The sequence below is a fragment of the Somniosus microcephalus genome, unplaced genomic scaffold (assembly GCF_052327205.1).
Source record: "Somniosus microcephalus isolate GS21.2 unplaced genomic scaffold, FLI_Smic_1.0 scaffold48, whole genome shotgun sequence".
NCBI lineage: Eukaryota > Metazoa > Chordata > Chondrichthyes > Squaliformes > Somniosidae > Somniosus > Somniosus microcephalus.
In genome coordinates, this window is record NW_028225235.1 from 624,792 (window position 1) to 644,138 (window position 19,347).

Consider the following 19,347-nt stretch of genomic DNA (forward strand, 5'->3'; position numbering starts at 1 on the left):
GGGAAGGTTCCATTAGATTGGAAAATAGTGAATGTAACTTCTTTACTCAAAGGGAGGGAGACAGAAAGCAGGAAACTACAGGCCAGTTAGCTTAACATCTGTCACAGGGAAGATGTTAGAAGCTATTATTAAAGACGTTATAGCAGGGCACTTGGAAAAGTTCAAGGTAATCAGGCAGAGTCAACATGGTTTTGTGAAAGGGAAATCATGTTTAACCAATTTATTGGAGTTCTTTGAGGAAGTAACATGTGCTGTGGATAAAGGGGAACCGATGGATGTACTGTACTTAGATTTCCAGAAGGCATTTGATAAGGTGCCACATCAAAGACTATTGCGGAAAATAAAAGCTCATGTTGTATGGGGTAACATGTTGGCATGGATAGAAGATTGGCTAGCTAATAGGAAACAGAGAGTAGGCATAAATGGGTCATTTTCTGGTTGGCAAGATGTAACGAGTGGTGTGCCACAGAGATCAGTGCTGGGACCTCAACTTTTTACAATTTATATAAATGACTTGGATGAAGGGACCGAAGGCATGGTTGCTAAATTTGCTGATGACACAAAGATAGGTAGGAAAGTAAATTGTGAAGAGGACATGAGGAGGCTACAAAGGGATATAGATCAGTTAAGTGAGTGGGTAAAGATCTGGCAAATGGAGTATAATGTGGGGAAAATGTGAAGTTGTCCATTTTGGCAGGAAGAATTAAAAAGAAGCATATTATCTAAATGGTGAGAGATTGCAGAGCTCTGAGATGCAGAGGGATCTGGGTATCCTAATGCATGAATCGCAAAAGGTTAGTATTCAGGTACAACAAGTAATCAGGAAAGCTAATAGAATGTTATTGTTTATTGCGAGGGAAACTGAATACAAAGGTAGGGAGGTTATGCTTCAGTTCTACAGGGCATTGGTGAGATCACATCTGGAGCACTGTGTACAGTATTGGTCGCCTTATTTAATGAAGGATGTAAATGCGTTGGAAGCAGTTCAGAGAAGGTTTACTAGACTAATACCTGGAATGGGCGGGTTGTCTTATGAGGAAAGGTTGGACAGGCTAGGCTTGTATCCGCTGGAGTTTAGAAGAGTAAGAGGTGACTTGATTGAAACATATAAAGATCCTGAGGGGTCTGGACAGGGTGGATGTGGAGAGGATGTTTCCTCTTGTGGGAGAATCTAGAACTAGGGGTCACTGTTTAAAAATAAGGGGTTGCCCATTTAAGACAGAGATGAGGAGAAATCTTTTCTCAGAGGGTCGTGAGTATTTCGAACTCTCTTCCTCAGAGGCTGGTGGAAGCAGAGTCTTTGAATATTTTTAAGGCAGAGGTAGATAGATTCTTGATAAGCAAGGGGGTGAAAGGTTATCGGGGGTAGGCGGGAATGTGGAGTAATCAGATCAGCCATGATCTTATTGAATGGCGGAGCAGGCTCGAGGGGCCGAGTGGCCGACTCCTGCTCCTAATTCGTATGTTCGTATGTAACCTGTGCAGCAGCTGGGGCCTGAAAATCAGCTTCACTGCCCCTGGGCTGGGAAAGGGGGACATGAGGTAACATTCTCCCTCTTACCCCTTTCTACACTTCTTTTACAGGGTTTTAGAAGTGGAGCATTTACAGACAGGAAGCTCAGACCAAACATCACTTCAAGATCAGACAGTCACTCGATTCACCAGGACCTGATTCAGTCGCTCCTCCAATCTGCTGGCACACCAGCTTGTTCACACTAATGAGAGACCTTTTAAATGTTCTGAGTGTGGGAAGAGATTTAAAAGGTCCCAGGACCTGAACAGGCACCAGCTGGAGAGAGCAGGAGAGATTATGTTCACCTGCTCAGTGTGTGGGAAGGAATTCACTCGGTCCTCGAATCTGCTGGCACACCAGCGAGTTCACACTGGGGAGAGGCTGGTGAAACATTCTGACTGTGGGAAAAGCTTTAAAATCTCCCAGAAGCTGAAGGGACACCAGCTGGAGAGAGCAGGAAAGAGGCCATTCACCTGCTGCGTGTGTGGGATGGGATTCACTCGGTCATTCAATCTGCTGAGACACCAGCAAGTTCACACTGATGAGAGACCATTTAAGTGTTCTGACTGTGGGAAGAGCTTTAAAAGCTCTGGGGATCTGAAAGAACACCAGCGAGCTCACACTGATGAGAGACTATTTAAATGTTCTGACTGTGGGAAGAGCTTTAAACGCTCTGGACATTTGACGGCACACCAGCGAGTTCACACTGGGGAGCGACTGTTCACCTGCTCCGTGTGTGGGCAGGGATTCACTCGGTCCTCAACACTGCTAGAACACCAACAAGTTCACACCGGGGAGCGGCCTTTCACCTGCTCTGTGTGTGGGAAGGGATTCACTCAGTCATCCCACCTGCTGCCACACCAGCGAGTTCACACTGGGGAGAGGCCGTTCACCTGCTCTGTGTGTGGGAAGGGATTCACTCAGTCATCCCACCTGCTGAGACACCAGCGAGGTCACACTAATGAAAGGCCTTTCACCTGCTCTGTGTGTGGGAAGGGATTCACTCAGTCATCCCACCTGCTGACACACCAGCGAGTTCACACTGGGGAGAGGTCGTTCACCTGCTCTGTGTGTGGGAAGGGATTCACTCAGTTATCCCACCTGCTGACACACCAGCGAGTTCACACTGGGGAGAGGCCTTTCACCTGCTCTGTGTGTGGGAAGGGATTCACTCAGTCATCCCACCTGCTGACACACCAGCGAGTTCACACTGGGGAGAGGCCGTTCACCTGCTCTGTGTGTGGGAAGGGATTCACTCATTCATCCCACCTGCTGACACACCAGCGAGTTCACACTAATGAAAGGCCTTTCACCTGCTCTGTGTGTGGGAAGGGATTCACTCAGTCATCCCACCTGCTGAGACACCAACGAGTTCACACTGTTCTGTAGCTGGGGCGACATGAACATGGAATGGATGAATGTTTTCGAAATTCTTGGACTGCTGTTTAATCTTTAAGACTGTTGTGCTGATGATTCCCTTTGTTTGACTGTTCATGGTGTTACACAGAATGTACAACACAGAAACAGGCCATTCGGCCCAACTGGTCCATGCCAGTGTTTATGCCCCACACCCACCCTACTTCAATTAACCCGATCAACACATCCTCCCATTCCTTTCTCCCTTGTGGGGCTTCCCCATAAATCCATCTGTGCTGTTCACCTCAACTACTCCCTGTGGTAGCGAGTTCCCCATTCTCACCACTCTCTAGGTAAAGACATTTCTCCTGAATTCCCTACTTGATCTGTCAGAGACTATTTTATATTGATGGCCCCTTAAATATGATGAGATTCTGTTAAGCTGACCAGTATGTTGTTGTACTTTGTCTTTTTCTGATGGATGAAACATTACTGAGCCCCTGTACCCGTGTTATGGGATGAAGTGCCAGACAAGTGAAGGCACAACGTCTGGGTTTGAATCTAATAATAACCTCACGGACCGTATAGTTGTGATAACCCGACGGTCTTGTGGTTATAGTCTGGTCACAGATGGACTAAATTCCCTGAATTAGCAGGAGTTCAGGAGGCAGTCAACAGACGGGTCCAAACAATCTCATTTCCTGAGCGGTAACCAAGCTTGTGTATAAGAACAGGCCACTTAAGCCATTGTCAGTTGGAACAGACTCGAGAAGGTCCTAGTAAAGGACCTAGAAAATGTCCTAGTAAAGGATCCCCTTGGAATGAGTGACCATAACATGGTTGAATTCCATATTCAATTAGAGGGTGAGAAGGTTGGATCTCAAACAAGCGTGCTAAGCTTGAATAAAGGAGACTATGAAGGTATGAGAGCGGAATTGAGTAGAGTGGATTGGGAAAATAGATTAAAGGGTAAGACGATACATGATCAGTGGTGTACATTTAAGGAGTTATTTTACAACTTCCAAAAAATATATATTCCACTGAGAAGAAAAGGGTGTAAAAGAAAAGACAGCCATCCATGGATAAGTAAGGAAATTAAGGATAGCATTCGACTAAAAACAAGGGCATATAAGGTAGCCAAATCTAGTGGGAGGATCGAGGATTGAGAAAACTTTAAAAGACAGCAAAAAATAACAAACATTGATTAAGAAAGGGAAGATAGATTATGAAAGTAAATTAGCAAAAAATATAAAAACAGATAGTAAGAGTCTTTATAGTTATATAAAAAGAAAAAGGGTGGCTAAAGTAAATGTTGGCCCCTTAGAGGATGAGACCGGGGAATTAATGGTGGGAAATATGGAGATGGCAAAAACACTGAATGAATATTTTGTATCAGTCTTTACAGTAGAAGACACTAAGAATATCCCAACACTGGACAAACAGGGGGCTATAGGGGGGGAGGAGCTAAACACGATCAAAATCACTAAGGAAGTGGTACTCGGTAAAATAATGGGACTCAAGGCGGATAAATCACCTGGACCTGATGGCTTACATCCTAGGGTCTTGAGGGAAGTGGCGGTAGGGATTGTGGATGCATTGGTAATAATTTTCCAAAACTCCCTGGACTCTGCAAAGGTCCCGGCAGACTGGAAAACTGCTAATGTAACGCCCTTATTTAAAAAGGGCAGTAGACGGAAGACTGGAAACTATAGCCTAACATCTGTGGTAGGTAAAATATTGGAGTCCATTATTAAGGAGACAGTAACAGGACATTTGGATAATCATAATTTAATAGGACAAAGTCAGCATGGTTTTATGAAGGGGAAGTCATGTTTGACAAATTTGCTGGAGTTCTTTGAGGAAGTAACATATAGGGTGGATAAAGGGGAACCAGTGGACGTAGTGTATTTAGACTTCCAAAAGGCATTTGACAAGGTGCCACACAAAAGATTATTGCTTAAGATAAAAAATCACGGGATTGGGGGTAATATTCTGGCATGGATAGAGGATTGGCTATCTAACAGAAGGCAGAGAGTTGGGATAAATGGTTCATTCTCGGACTGGCAATCAGTAACTAGTGGTGTTCCACAGGGTTCAGTGCTGGGTCCCCAACTCTTTACAATCTATATTAACGAATTGGAGGAGGGGACTGAGTGTAACATATCAAAGTTTGCAGATGATACTAAGATGGGAGGGAAAGTAGTGAGTGAGGAGGACATAAAAAACCTGCAAGGGGACATAGACAGGCTAAGTAAGTGGGCAGAGATTTGGCAGATGGAATACAATACTGGAAAGTGTGAGGTTATGCACTTTGGCAGGAAAAATCGTAGAGCAAGTTATTATCTTAATGGCAAGAAACTGGAAAGTACTGAAGTACAAAGGGATCTGGGGGTCCTGGTGCACGAAACTCAAAAGGTTAGTATGCAGGTGCAGCAAGTGATTAAGAAGGCCAATGGAATGTTGGCTTTCATTGCTAGGGGGATAGAATATAAAAATAGGGAGGTATTGCTTCAGTTGTACAAGGTATTGGTGAGACCGCACCTGGAATACTGCATACAGTTTTGGTGTCCATACTTAAGAAAATACATACTTGCTCGCGAGTCAGTACAAAGGTGGTTCACTCGGTTAATCCCGGGGATGAGGGGATGGACATATGAGGAGAGGTTGAGTCGATTGGGACTCTACTCATTGGAGTTCAGAAGGATGAGAGGCGATCTTATTGAAACATATAAGATTGTGAAGGGGTTGGATCGGGTGGATGCGGGGAGGATGTTCCCGATGATGGGTGAAACTAGAACTAGGGGGCATAGTCTTAGAATAAGGGGCTGCTCTTTCAAAACTGAGATGAGGAGGAACTACTTCACTCAGAGGGTGGTAGGTCCATGGAATATGCTGCCCCAAAAAGCTGTAGAAGCTACATCATTACATAAATTTAAAACAGAAATAGACAGTTTCCTAGAAGTAAAGGGTTATGGGGAGGGGGCAGGAATTTGGACATGAGTCTAGGTTCGGATCGGTCATGGCCCTGTGGGTAGCGGAGCGGGCCCAGGGGCCATGTAGCCTGATCCTGCTCCTAATTCTGTTAGATTCAGGAGATGGTTCTGTGATAGTAGATTGGCGGTTAGGATCAGATCAGCCATGATCTTATTGAATGGTGGAGCAGGCTCAAGGGGCCGATTGGCCTACTCCTGCTCCTATTTCTTATGTTCTTAAGATCGCGCGTGAATCCACTGTACTTCTATTCTCCAGATTGAGGGCATTATCACCTGATCTGTGTTATGCAGCGCTCTTAATAAAGCCTGGAGAGACAATTTGTGTTCTTGTGAGCTTGATTATCTGGTGTCCGAAACCCTGGGACTCCCGCTCATTTGTCAACCTCAGTGTGTGGAAAGGGATTCCCTGGTGTATCCCACCCGCTGACACACCAGCGTGTCCACATTGTGACTGCGGTGGGTCGATTCCACTGTATCCGATGCCTTTAATCACATCCAGGACTGAACCATGTTAATTCAGGCAACTGGGGCTTGTTAATGTTAAGAGCCCCCAATAACTGGGCTGGATTTAAAGATTATTCCCTGTTCTCTCAGTACCAGTGAGCAGAGAGAAGCTGATGTTATAGAATCATAGAGCACAGTAGGATGCCTTTCGGCCCATCATGCTGGTGCCAGCTCTCTGAAAGAGCGATGCAATTAGTCCCACTGCCCTGCTATTTCCCCACACCTCTGCAAATTTCTGCTTTTAGTATATATCCAATTCCCTTTTGAAAGTTACTATTGAATCTGCTTCCACCTCCCATTCAGGCAGTGCATTCCAGATCATCACAATTCACTGGCTAAAAAAAGTCTTCTCATTTCCTCTCTAGATTCTTTTGCCAATGAACTGAAATCTGTCCTCTCGTTACCGACCCTCCTGCCAGTGACAATAGCTTCTCCCTGTTTGCTCGATCAAAACCCCTCATAATTTTGAGCACCTCGACCATAGCTCCACTTAACCGTCTCTGTTCCAAGTTATATTGCCGTTATTTTGTGAATTGTTGCTGTGATCGAGGTGCTGGATGTCCGTGCCTGGGGAATGGGACATTCTATCCTCGTGAGCTCCGAGTGTCAGCATCCAGCAATCTCTGGTCAGGGACTGTCTTTTTAAACTGCCTCACCTGAGCTTTTTGACTCCCTGATTTCATTATGAAACATTTCAGAGTTTTTGCAGAGTGACCAAGGCTGAACAGATAAATGTGAGGTATTACATTTTGGTCGGAAGAATGGGGAGGTCACTTATCACTGGGAGGGTGCGAGTCTAGGTGGGGTAGAGGAACAAAGGGATCTCGGAGTACAAATACACAAATCACTAAAAGTTGCGACACAGGTTAGCAAGGCCATAAAAAAAGCAAACCAAGCACTAGGGTTTATTTCTAGAGGGATAGAATTGAAAAGTAGTGAAGTTATGCTAAACCTGTATCGAACCTTGGTTAGACCACACTTAGAGTACTGCGTACAGTTCTGGTCGCCATATTATAAAAAGGATATAGAGGCACTGGAGAGGGTGCAGAGAAGATTTACAAGGATGATACCAGAAATGCGAGGGTATACATATCAGGAAAGGATGAACAGGCTGGGTCTCTTTTCTCTTGAAAACAAGGCTGAGGGGTGACCTAATAGAGGTCTTTAAAATTATGAAAAATGTTGATAGAGTGGATACAGAGAGAATGTTTCCACTTGTGGGGAAGAGCATAACTAGAGGCCTCAATATAAGATAGTCACCAAGAAATCCAATAGGGAATTGAGAAGAAACTTCTTTACCCAGAGAGTGGTGAGAATGTGGAACTCGCTGCCACAGGGAGTGGTTGAAGCGAATAGTATCGATGCATTTAAGGGGAGGCTAGACAAGCATATGAGGGAGAAGGGAATCGAGGGTTATGCTGATAGATTTAGATGAGGAAAGACGGGAGGAGGCTCGAGTGGAGCATAAACACCGGCATGGATTGGTTGGGCCGAATGGCCTGTTTCTGTGCCGTATATCCGATGTAATCCTATGTCAAGTATCCCAGCTGGCTTAGCTCCAGGCACTTTAGCTCAGTGGGCAGCACTCTCACCTCTGAGTCAGAAGGTCGTGGGTTCAAGTCCCAGTCCAGAGACTTGAGCATAAAAATCTCGGTTGACACTCCAGTACTGAGGGAGTGCTGCGCTGTCAGAGGTGCCGTCTTTCGGGTGAGATGTTAAACCGAGGCCCCCGTCTGCTCTTTCAGGTGGATGTAAAAGATCCCATGGCACTACATTGAAGAAGAGCAGGGGAGTTCTCCCCGGTGTCCTGGGGCCAATATTTATCCCTCAATCAACATCACTGAAATAGATTATCTGGTCATTGTCACATTGCTGTTTGTGGGAGCTTGCTGTGCGCCAATTGGCTGCCGCGTTTCCTACTTTACAACAGTGACTACACTTCAGAAGTTCTTCATTGGCTGTAAAGCGCTCTGGGACATCCTGAGGTGGTGAAAGGCGCTATATAAATGCAAGTCTTTCTTTCTCAGCAAGAGGGCGAGTGTCAGTGGTTGGAGGGAGGAGCTCAGTGTTGTCACTGGGTGGACACAGACAGATTGAAGCTAAAAGACAGAGAATGCTGAAGTTTGGAATGAGAACACCCAAAGTCAGGAGATGAGCCCTTTGCCTAGATAAGGGAGGTGGTTGCTAAGAGACCCACAGACCTAATAACACTGCAAACTGCTCAGGGAGCAGACTTGTTGCAACATGTGAGGTCACGAGTGAGTTGGTGCCCAGACAACAGAGCCTTGGGCATTCCTGAGAGAGACAAACTGGTTCTGTAACCGGGAGAACAGGTTGAGGGAGTCACCCTGTGGGACGGCTTGTCTGAGGTGTTAACACAGAGTCAGCTTGGGAATGGGATGATCAATGAATCATAGAATCATAGAAATGTACAGCACAGAAGGAGGCCATTTGGCCCATCGTGTCCGTGCCGGCCGACAAAGAGCTATCCACCCTAATCCCACTTTCCAGCACTTGGTCCGTAGCCTTGTAGGTTACGGCACTTCAAGTACATATCCAAGTACTTTTTAAATGTGATGAGGGTCTCTGCCTCTACCACCCTTTCAGGCAGTGAGTTCCAGACCCCCACCACCCTCTGGGTGAAAAAAATTTCTCCTCAAATCCCCTCTAAACTTCTGACCAATTACTTTAAATCTATGCCCCCTGGTTATTGACCCATCTGCTAAGGGAAAAATGTCCTTTCTATCCACTTTATCTAGGCCCCTCATAATTTTATACACCTCAATTAAGTCTCCCCTCAGCCTCCTCTGTTCCAAAGAAAACAACCCCAGCCATCTCTGCTTATATATAAAATTCCCCAGCCCAGGCAACATCCTCGTAAATCTCCTCTGCACCCTCTCTAGTGCGATCACATCCTTCCTGTAATGTGGTGACCAGAACTGCACGCAGTATTCTAGCTGTGGCCTAACTAGTGTTTTATACAGTTCAAGCATAACCTCTCTGCTCTTATATTCTATGCCTTGGCTAATAAAGGCAAGTATCCCGTGTGCCTTCTTAACCACCTTATCTACCTGTCCTGCTACCTTCAGGGATCTGTGGACAGGCACTCCAAGGTCCCTCTGATCCTCTGCACTTCTCAGTGTCCTACCATTTATAGTCTATTCTCTTGCCTTGTTAGCCCTCCCCAAATGCATTACCTCACACTTCTCCAGATTGAATTCCATTTGCCACTGTTCTGCCCACCTGACCAGTCCATTGATATCTTCCTGCAGTCTGCAGCTTTCTTCTTCATTATCAACCACACGGCCAACTTTTGCATCATCTGCAAACTTCTTAATCATACTTCCTACATTCAAGTCCAAATCATTGATTTATACCACAAAAAGCAAAGGACCCAGTACTGAGCCCTGCTGAACCCCACTGGAAACAGCCTTCCAGTCACAAACACCCTTCGACCTTTACCCTTTGTTTCCTGCCTCTGAGCCAATTTTGGATCCAACTTGTCCCTTTGTCTTGGATCCCATGGGCTTTTACTGTCGTGACCAGTCTACCATGTGGGACCTTATCAAAAGCCTTGCTAAAATCCATATAGACTACATCAAACATACTACCCTCATCGACCCTCCTTCTTACCTCCTCAAAAAATGCAATCAGGTTAGTCAGACATGACCTTCCCTTAACAAATCTATGCTGTCTGTCCCTGATTATTCTAAATGAAGATTTATCCTGTCCCTCAGAATCTTTTCCAATAATTTTCCCACCACCAAGGTTAGGCTGACTGGCCTGTAATTACTCAGTCTATCCCTTTCTCCCTTTTTAAACAACGGTACCACATTAGCAGTCCTCCAGTCCTCCGGCACCACCCCTATAGCCAGAGAGGATTGGAAAATGATGGTCAGAGCCTCTGCTATTTCCTCTCTTACTTCTCTTAACAGTCTGGGATACATTTCATCCGGGCCTGGGGATTGAACCACTTTCAAAGATGCTAAACCCCTTAATACTTCCTCTTACACTATGTTTATTTCATCTAATATTTCACACTCCTCCTCCCTGATTGTGATGTCTGCATCGTCCCTCTCTTTTGTGAAAACAGAGGTAAAGTATTCATTAATATATATATGACTAGCTGTGGGGGCCCGGCGTTGCCAGGGCTTTTTTGGGCCGCGCGGTTTACGGCCGGCCACTGCCGCTCCCCCACTCTGTGTCTGGGACCGAGCGGTTGTCAGGCCCGGCCCGAGTGACCCCAACTCACCTGCCGCTCTGGCGGGCCGGGAGCGGGATACTGTGCCGGAGCCACAATGTGGGGGTTTGTTGTGCTGGTGCTGTCGCTGTCGGTATAAAAAAAATGGCGGCAAAGTTTCGGGAGGCTGCAGGATTAGGCCCGCCCACACACGGAATGAAACGCCCTCCGTGACGCACTGATTGGTCAACCATCAGGTCACTGAAGTGTAGGATTGGTCAACCATCACATCAGTCAACACTATCCCCTGTACGATTGGTCAACCATCACGTCACTCAACGCTAATGAGCGGTAGGATTGGTCAACCGCTAATGAGCGGATTTTTAAATGTTTTTTGAACATTTTTGGTCTACTGTCCGAACAATTTTTGTCTGACCAAAATGTAAATATGCCTATGACACTCCCCTGATCATACCCTTTTGATATAACATATGTGTAGGTACGCTCTATAACTTTGAGTGTATAGCGGACAGACAGACAGATAGACAGACAGACAAACCAACTGCTTTATTTATATATACTAGCTGGAGTGCCCGGCGGTGCCGAGGCTTTTTCGAGGGCATGTTGTTGTTGGAAGAGAGAGAGCGACTGGGGGGGGGAAGAGAGAGAGCGACTGGGGGGGAAGAGAGAGAGCGACTGGGGGGGAAGAGAGAGAGAGCGACGGGGGGGAAGAGAGAGAGAGCGACTCGGGGGGAAGAGAGAGAGAGCGACTGGGGGGAAGAGAGAGCGACGGGGGGGAAGAGAGAGAGAGCAACTCGGGGGGGGGAGAGAGAGCGACTCGGGGGGAAGAGAGAGAGCGACTGGGGGGAAGAGAGAGCGAGCGACTGGGGGGGAACCCCTTACCCCTGTTTATTATTCAATCAGTGATTGTCCCTTTGCCAGGCCCGCTGCCTGCAGCCCCTCTCCCAGATTCCAGCCCCAGCTCTGTGCTGACTGAGCTGCTCTCACCTGGGGACAGCACATCACAATCGGCCCCAGTGCACCTGAGCTGGAGAGGAGGCCCCGCCCCCGTGCCACACCGCCATTGGTTGGAGGACCCGCCGCCAGCCGGCTCCACCCGCTCTCTTCCTATTGGTCAGAGCTCCCGTCAGTCACAGGCCCCGCGATCACGTGCTGCGGTTCACTCCGCCCCCCTCGCAAAACTCACATTCCCTCACTGATTGCAGCTCTTCACCAACACCGACTTTACAAAGAAAGCCCCGCGCGGCAGCCTGGAGCTCAGGGGCCCAGCGCGCAGGTGCGCGGTAGAATGATTGACAGGGGCCCAGGGTGTGCGCTGAGCATGCGCGGTGTGGGCCGGGCGCCTGTGGAGCAGGAGAGGGCGGGGCTATGGGGCGCATGCACGGTGTCAGCCACAGCTCAGCATAGCGGCCGGAGCTGATGAGAGACACAAGAACATAAGGCGTAGGAGCAGGAGTAGGTCACTTAGCCCCTCGAGCCTGCTCCGCCATTCAATAAGATCATGGCTGATCTGATCTTGGCCACAACTCCACACCCCTGCCCGCTCCCCATAACCCTTGACTCCCTTATCGTTCAAAAATCTGTCTATCTCCACCTTAAACACACTCAATGACCCAGCCTCCACAGCTCTCTGGGGAAGAGAATTCCAAAGGTCAGAGGCTGGGTATCCTGTGGCAAGTGTCTCACCTCCTGACTCCCCAAAGCCTTTCCACCATTTACAAGGCACAAGTCAGGATTGTGATAGAATACTCTCCACTTGCCTGGATGAGTGCAGCTCCAACAGCACTCAAGAAGCTTGACACCATCCAGGACAAAGCAGCCCGCTTGATTGGCACTCCATCCACCACCTTAAATATCCACTCGCTGCACCACCAGTGCACTGTGGCTGCAGTGTGTACCATCTACAAGATGCACTGCAGCAACTCGCTAAGGCTTCTTCGGCAGCACCTCCCAAACCCACGACCTCTTCCACTTAGAAGGACAAGGGCAGCAGGTGCATGGGAACACCACCACCTGTAAGTTCCCCTCCAAGTCACACACCATCCTGACTTGGAAATATATCACCAATCCTTCATCATCACTGGATCAAAATCCTGGAACTTCCTCCCTAACAGCACTGTGGGAGACCTTCACCACAAGGACTGCAGCGGTTCAAGAAGGCGGCTCACCACCACCTGCTCAAGGGCAATTAGGGATGGACAATAAATGCTGGCCTTGCCAGTGACACCCATATCCCATGAATGTAGAGGGAGCTGTATTCTGTATCTGTATCTCATCCCTGCTGTACCTGTCCTGGGAGTGTTTAATGGGACAGTGCGGAGGGAGTCTTAATCTGTATCTAACCCATGCTAATCATCCACTTCATTTTTTAATAGAATAATAAACTATAACAATTTAATCTCATCTTCTAACCCTTTCAAAAATTGTGCTAGTTGCCCATGCGCTGAGTTTATCCGAGCATTGCTCCAATGGACGCCGCACGGCTCATCCCATTGTCTGAAATCACAGGAATCAACTTTCATTGATCTTCTCATCCTCCTCCTATTGCTTGCTCCAAATGTATCTCTGCGCTCCTCAGCCGGCCGAGACAATGGCGGTGGTTGTTACCCAGAATGCTCCGCGCGGTAAAATAGGCCCTATCAATGCTGCAGTGGCCTGGTGCGCAGGCGCGGCTTGAGGTGGGGCGGGTCCCGCACGTGCGCAGTCAGTGCCACCAGTCGGGTGATGGCGGCGGAAGGCGGAGAGAAGATTCCGGAGCGGGGAGGTGGAGGGGCGCAGGGGAGCAATGGAACCGGCGGGGAGGCTTTATAAACGCCCGGTGTAGGCCTCAAGCCCCCGAATAAGAACCTACGGGTCCCGCATTTGCCCTGAGTGGGTCGGCGACTGCGGGGATTTCTCCCGGTGACAGGCCCGGCTCAACGGCCGCCATCTTGAGAGGCCGAGTGTGCAGTGGGGTGCGTGCGCGGCCCCCTTGGGCCAGGGTGCAGGAGGAGAGAATGTTGTCAATTTCTGTCCTGGACTCTCAGTGATCGCTTTTGTAAACTCCTTTCACCGGCTGTGAGAAGGGCAGGATTGACAGACGGGGAAACTCAAACCAAACTTCACATCAAGATCTCAGAGAGTCACTCCATTCATCAGGACCTGAAATTCATCGGCCTTTTGGGTGCGGAAGGAGAAATGTTTGGGAGGTAAGTAGCACGGAGTCCAGTTCTACGGAGGACGGCTTCTACAGAGTACTTAACTCGGGAATTGGGTGAGTGAGTGAATTCGATGAGGTGGGGGTAAGAGTTGCTGCTTGATACGTAAAAAAAATAAACAACAAGGGTTTAATTAGGACTGTGGGCTAAGTTACAGTAAAGACCTAAAGCATATAACTAAATTTAATAAATTAAACAAGGTTACTAGATTAAAAACTATTAATAGACAATTGGGTATTTCAAAACTTGGAAACTTAATTAGTTAAATAAAATACAATAGAGATGGCCGGGCAGGTGATGTGTTGCAGCTGTAGCATGTGGGAGCTGGTGGACCCCAGTGTGATCCACAGCAACCGCAGAGTCATAGAGGCACAGAAGGAGGCCATTCGGCCCATCGAGTCCGTGCCGGCTCTCTGTAGAGCAATCCAGTCAGTCCCACTCCCCGCTCTATCCCCGTAGCCCTGCAAGTTTATTTCCCTCAAGTGCCTATCCAGTCTCCCCTTGAAAACATCGAGTGTCTCCACTTCCACCACTTCCGTCGGCAGCGAGTTCCAGGTCCTCACCACTCGCTGCGTAAAAAAGTTTTTCTTCACATCCCCCCCTGTATCTCTTGCCCAAAACCTTAAATCTGTGTCCCCTAGTCCTTGTACCATCAACTAGTGGGAACAGCCTTTCACCGTCTAGCCTATCCAAACCCGCCATAATCTTGTACACCTCTGTCAAATCACCCCTCAACCTCCTTTGCTCTAATGAAAACAAATCCAGCTTCTCCAACCTGTCCTTGTAGCTAAGATCCCCCATCCCCGGAACCATTCTGGTAAATCTCCTCTGCACCCTCTCAAGGGCCTTCACATCCTTCCTAAAGTGTGGTGACCAGAAGTGTCTGCAGCTCGAGGAACTTCGGCTCAGAGTTGATGAGCTGGAGTCCGAGCTTCGGACACTGCGATACATCAGGGAGGGAGAAAGTTACCTGGACACTTTGTTCCAGGAGGCAGTCACACCCCTTCGGTTAAATCCTTCAGATTTGGTCCGTGGTCAGGGACAGGAGGGTGTGACTATGAGTGAGGCAGGAATGGGGATCCAGAAGGTAGCATTGGAGGAGCCTCAGCCCTTGCACTTGTCCAACAGGTACGAGGTTCTTGCAGCCTGTGTGGGCGAGAGCAGGGACTGCAGGGAGGATGAGCAAACTGACCACAACACCGTGGTACAGGGGGTCATTCAAGTTGGGGGAATAAAAAGGAATGTAGTAGTGGTAGGGGACAGTATAGTTAGGGGGATAGATACTGTTCTCTGTAGCCGAGAGCGTGAGTGCAGAAGGCTATGTTGCCTGCCCCGGTGCCAGGGTTAAGGACATCTCCTCTGGGCTGGAGAGGAACTTGGAGTGGGAGGGGAAGGATCCAGTTGTCGTGGTCCACACAGGTACCAAGGACATAGGTAGGACTAAGAAAGAGGTTCTACTGAGGGAGTATGAGCAGCTAGGGGCTAAATTAAAAAGCAGAACCACAAAGTCATCTCTGGATTACTACATGAGCCACGAGCAAATTGGCATAGGGTCAATAAGATCAAAGAGTGGCTCACAGATTGGTGTGGGAGAAATGGGTTTCAATTCATGGGGCACTGGCACCAGTACTGGGGAAAGAGGGAGCTGTTCCGTTGGGACGGGCTTCACTTGAAGTGTGCGGGGACCAGTGTCCTGGCGAATCGAATATCTAGGGCTGTAGATAGGGCTTTAAACTAAATAGTGGGTGGGGGGGGGTTCAGGTGAGGGAAAACCTAGAAAGTTAAAGAGAAAGGACAAGGCAATAGTGCAGGGTAGCGATAGGGGTAATGATAACCAGAGTGTGACAGGAAGGGACAGAGCATACAAGCATAAGAGTGTACCAGCAAATAAGGTCAGAGTCGGGAAAAATGATAAAAAGACAAAATTAAAGGCTCTTTATCTGAATGCACGCAGCATTCGTAACAAGATAGATGAGTTGATGGAACAAATAGAAATAAATGGTTATAATCTGATCGCCATTACAAAGACGTGGTTACAAGGTGACCAAGGCTGGGAACTGAATGTTCAGGAGTATTTGACATTTCGGAAGGATAGGCAGAAAGGAAAAGGAGGTGGGGTAGCTCTGTTAATAAAGGATGAGATCAGTACAGTGGTGAGAAATGATCTTGGCTCGGAAGATCAAGATGTAGAATCAGTTTGAGATAAGAAATAATAAGGGAAAGAAGTCACTGGTGGGAGTGGTCTATAGGCCCCCCTAACAGTAGCTACACTGTAGGACACAGTATAAATCAAGAAATAATGGGGGCTTGTAAGAAAGGTACTGCAATAATCGTGGGCGATTTTAATCTTCATATAGATTGGACAAATCAAATTGGCAAAGGTAGCCTTGAGGACGAGTTCATAGAATATATTCAGGACAGATTCTTGGAACAATATGTTGTGGAACCCACCAGGGAACAGGCTATTTTAGATCTGATAATGTATAATGAGACAGGATTAATTAATGATCTCATAGTAAAGGATCCTCTAGGGAACCTGCTCATAACATGATAGAATTTCACATTCAGTTTGAGGGTGAGAAACTTGGGTCTGAAACTAGTGTCTTAAACTTAAATAAAAGCAATTACAAGGGTATGAAGACAGAGTTGGGTAAAGTGGACTGGGAAAAGAGATTAAAAGGTAAGATGGTAGATAAGCAGTGGCAGACTTTTAAGGAGATATTTCATAACTCTCAGCAAAGAACTGGCAAGAAATATAAAAACAGACAGTAAGAGCTTCTACAAGTATATAAAAAGGAAGAGAGTAGCTAAAGTAAATGTTGATCCCCTAAAGGATGAGAGTGGGGAATTAATAATGGGAAACAAGGAAATGGCAGAGACTCTGAACAAATATTTTGTATCTGTCTTCAAGGGAGAAGACACTAAAAGCATCCCAATAATAGTGGAAAATCAAGGGGCAAAAGGGAGGGAGGAACTTAAAACGTTCACTATCACTAGAGAAAAAGTACTGGGCAAACTAATGGGACTACAGGCTGACAAGTCCCCTGGACCTGATGGCCTGCATCCTGGGGTCTTAAAAGAAGTGGCTGCAGAGATAGTGGATACATTGGTTGTAATCTTCCAAAATTCCCTAGACTCTGGAAAGGTTCCAGCAGATTGGAAAACTGCAAATGTAATGCCCATATTCAAGAAAGGAGGGAGACAGATAGCAGGAAACTATCGGCCAGTTAGCCTAACATCTGCCATTGGGAAGATGCTGGAATCCATGATTCAGGAAGTAGTAGCAGGACATCTGGAAAATCATAATACAATCAAGCAGAGTCAACATGGTTTTATGAAAGGGAAATCGTGTTTGACAAATTTATTAGAGGATGTAAGGAGCAGGGTGGATAAAGGGGAACCAGTAGATGTAGTGTAGTCCATTCTATTTCCCTCACTTCTGCTCTCACCCCTTCCCCTCCCTCCCAGAACCACGATAGGGTTCCCCTTGTGCTCACCTTTCACCCCACCAGCCTCCACATTTAACGGATCATCCTCCACCATTTCCGCCACCTCCAGCGTGATCCCACCACCAAACACATCTTCCCCTCACCTCCCCTTTCAACATTCTGAAGGGACCGCTCCCTCCGCGACACCCTGGTCCACTCCTCTATCACCCCCAACACCCCTTCCCCTTCGCCCGGCACCTTCACGTGCAAGCGCAGGAGATGCAACACCTGCCCTTTTACCTCCTCCCTTCCCACTGTCCAGGGCCCCAAACACTCCTTTCAGGTGAAACAGCGATTTACTTGTACTTCTTGCAATTTAGTAAACTGTATTCTCTACTCATGATATGGTCTCATAGAGTCATAACGGCACAGTAGGAGGCCATTCGGCCCATCGAGTCCGTGCCGGCTCTCTGTAGAGCAATCCAGTCAGTCCCATTCCATCGCTCTATCCCCGTAGCCCTGCAAGTTTATTTCTCTCAAGTGCCTATCCAGTCTCCCCTTGAAAACATTGAGTGTCTCCGCTTCCACCACTTCCGTCGGCAGCGAGTTCCAGGTCCTCACCACTCGCTACGTAAAAAAGTTTTTCTTCACATCCCCCCTGTATCTCTTGCCCAAAACCTTAAATCTGTGTCCCCTAGTCCTTGTACCATCAACTAGTGGGAACAGCCTTTCCCCGTCTAGCCTATTCAAACCCAGCATAATCTTGTACACCTCTGTCAATCGAAGGGAACCGTCAGCACAACAGTCTTAAAGATTAAACAGCAGTACAAGAATTTCTAAAACATTCATCCATTCCATGTTCATGTCACCCCAGCTGTCTAGAGGGCCCTGCTCTACAGAACAATGTGAGCTCGCTGGTGTCTCTTCAGGTTCCCGGAGCTTTTAAAGCTCTTCCCACAGTCAGAACAGTGAAAAGGTCTCTCATCAGTGTGAACTCGCTGGTGATCGAGCAGAGTCGAGGACAGAGTGAATCCCTTCCCACACATGGAGCAGGTGAACGGCCTCTCCCCAGTGTGAGCTCGATGGTGTCTCTTCAGGTTCGCAGAGCTTTTAAAGCTCTTCCCACAGACAGAACATGTAAATGGTCTCTCATCAGTGTGAACTCGCTGGTGTTCGATCAGAGTCGAGGACTGTGTGAATCCCTTCCCACACACGGAGCAGGTGAACGGCTTCTTCCCAGTGTGAAATCGCTGGTGTCTCTTCATCTCCCCGGAGCTTTTAAAGCTCTTCCCACAGACAGAACATGTAAATGGTCTCTCATCAGTGTGAACTCGCTGGTGTACCTTCAGATCCCCAGAGGTTTTAAAGCTCTTCCCACAGTCCGAACATTTAAATGGTCTCTTATCAGTGTGAACTCGCTGGTGTACCTTCAGATCCCCAGTGCTTTTAAAGCTCTTCCCACAGACAGAACATTTAAATGGTCTCTCATCAGTGTGAACTCGCTGGTGTCTCACCAGGTGGGATGACAGAGTGAATCCCATCCCACATACGGAGCAGGTGAATGGTCTCTCCCCAGTGTGAACTCGCTGGTGTCTCACCAGGTGGGATGGCCGAGTGAATCCCTTCCCACACACGGAGCAGGTGAACGGTCTCTTTCCTGCTCTCTCCAGCTGGTGTCCCTTCAGCTCCTGGGACATTTGAAAGCTTTTCCCACAGTCGGAATGTTTCACCGGCCTCTCCCCAGTGTGAACTCGCTGGTGTGCCAGCAGATTCGAGGGCCGAGTGAATCTCTTCCCACACACGGAGCAGGTGAACAGAATCGCTCCTGCTCTCTCCAGCTGGTGTCTCTTCAGATCCTGGGACCTTTTAAATCTCTTCCCACAGTCAGAACATTTAATCGGTCTCTCATCACTGTGAACAAGCTGGTGTCTTAGGAGGGTGGTCGAATCAGAGAATCGCTTCAAAAACACGGAGCAGGTCAACGGTCTCTCATTGGTGTGCACAAGCTGGTGTCTCTTCAGCATGGAGGGTGCAATGAATCCCTTCCCACACACAGAGCGGGTAAAAGGTCCCTCCCTCGTGTGAACTTGCTGGTGTATCATTGGAGTGGATGACTGAGTGAATCCCTTCCCACACATGGATGAGGTGAACGGCC

At 47.8% G+C, this 19,347-nt stretch overlaps 1 protein-coding gene across 1 annotated transcript in view; it reads left to right on the top strand.

The window, feature by feature from the left end:
* The first annotated feature begins 1,647 nt into the window (after positions 1 to 1,647).
* Positions 1,648 to 19,347, top strand: part of LOC147083646 (uncharacterized) — an 89,782-nt gene continuing 72,082 nt past the window's right edge. Inside the window, exon 1 of the mRNA XM_085980147.1 lies at positions 1,648 to 2,898. Coding sequence (XP_085836273.1) covers positions 1,811 to 2,898 — 1,088 coding nt within the window. The 5' untranslated portion in view covers positions 1,648 to 1,810. The remainder of the gene's footprint in view (positions 2,899 to 19,347) is intronic.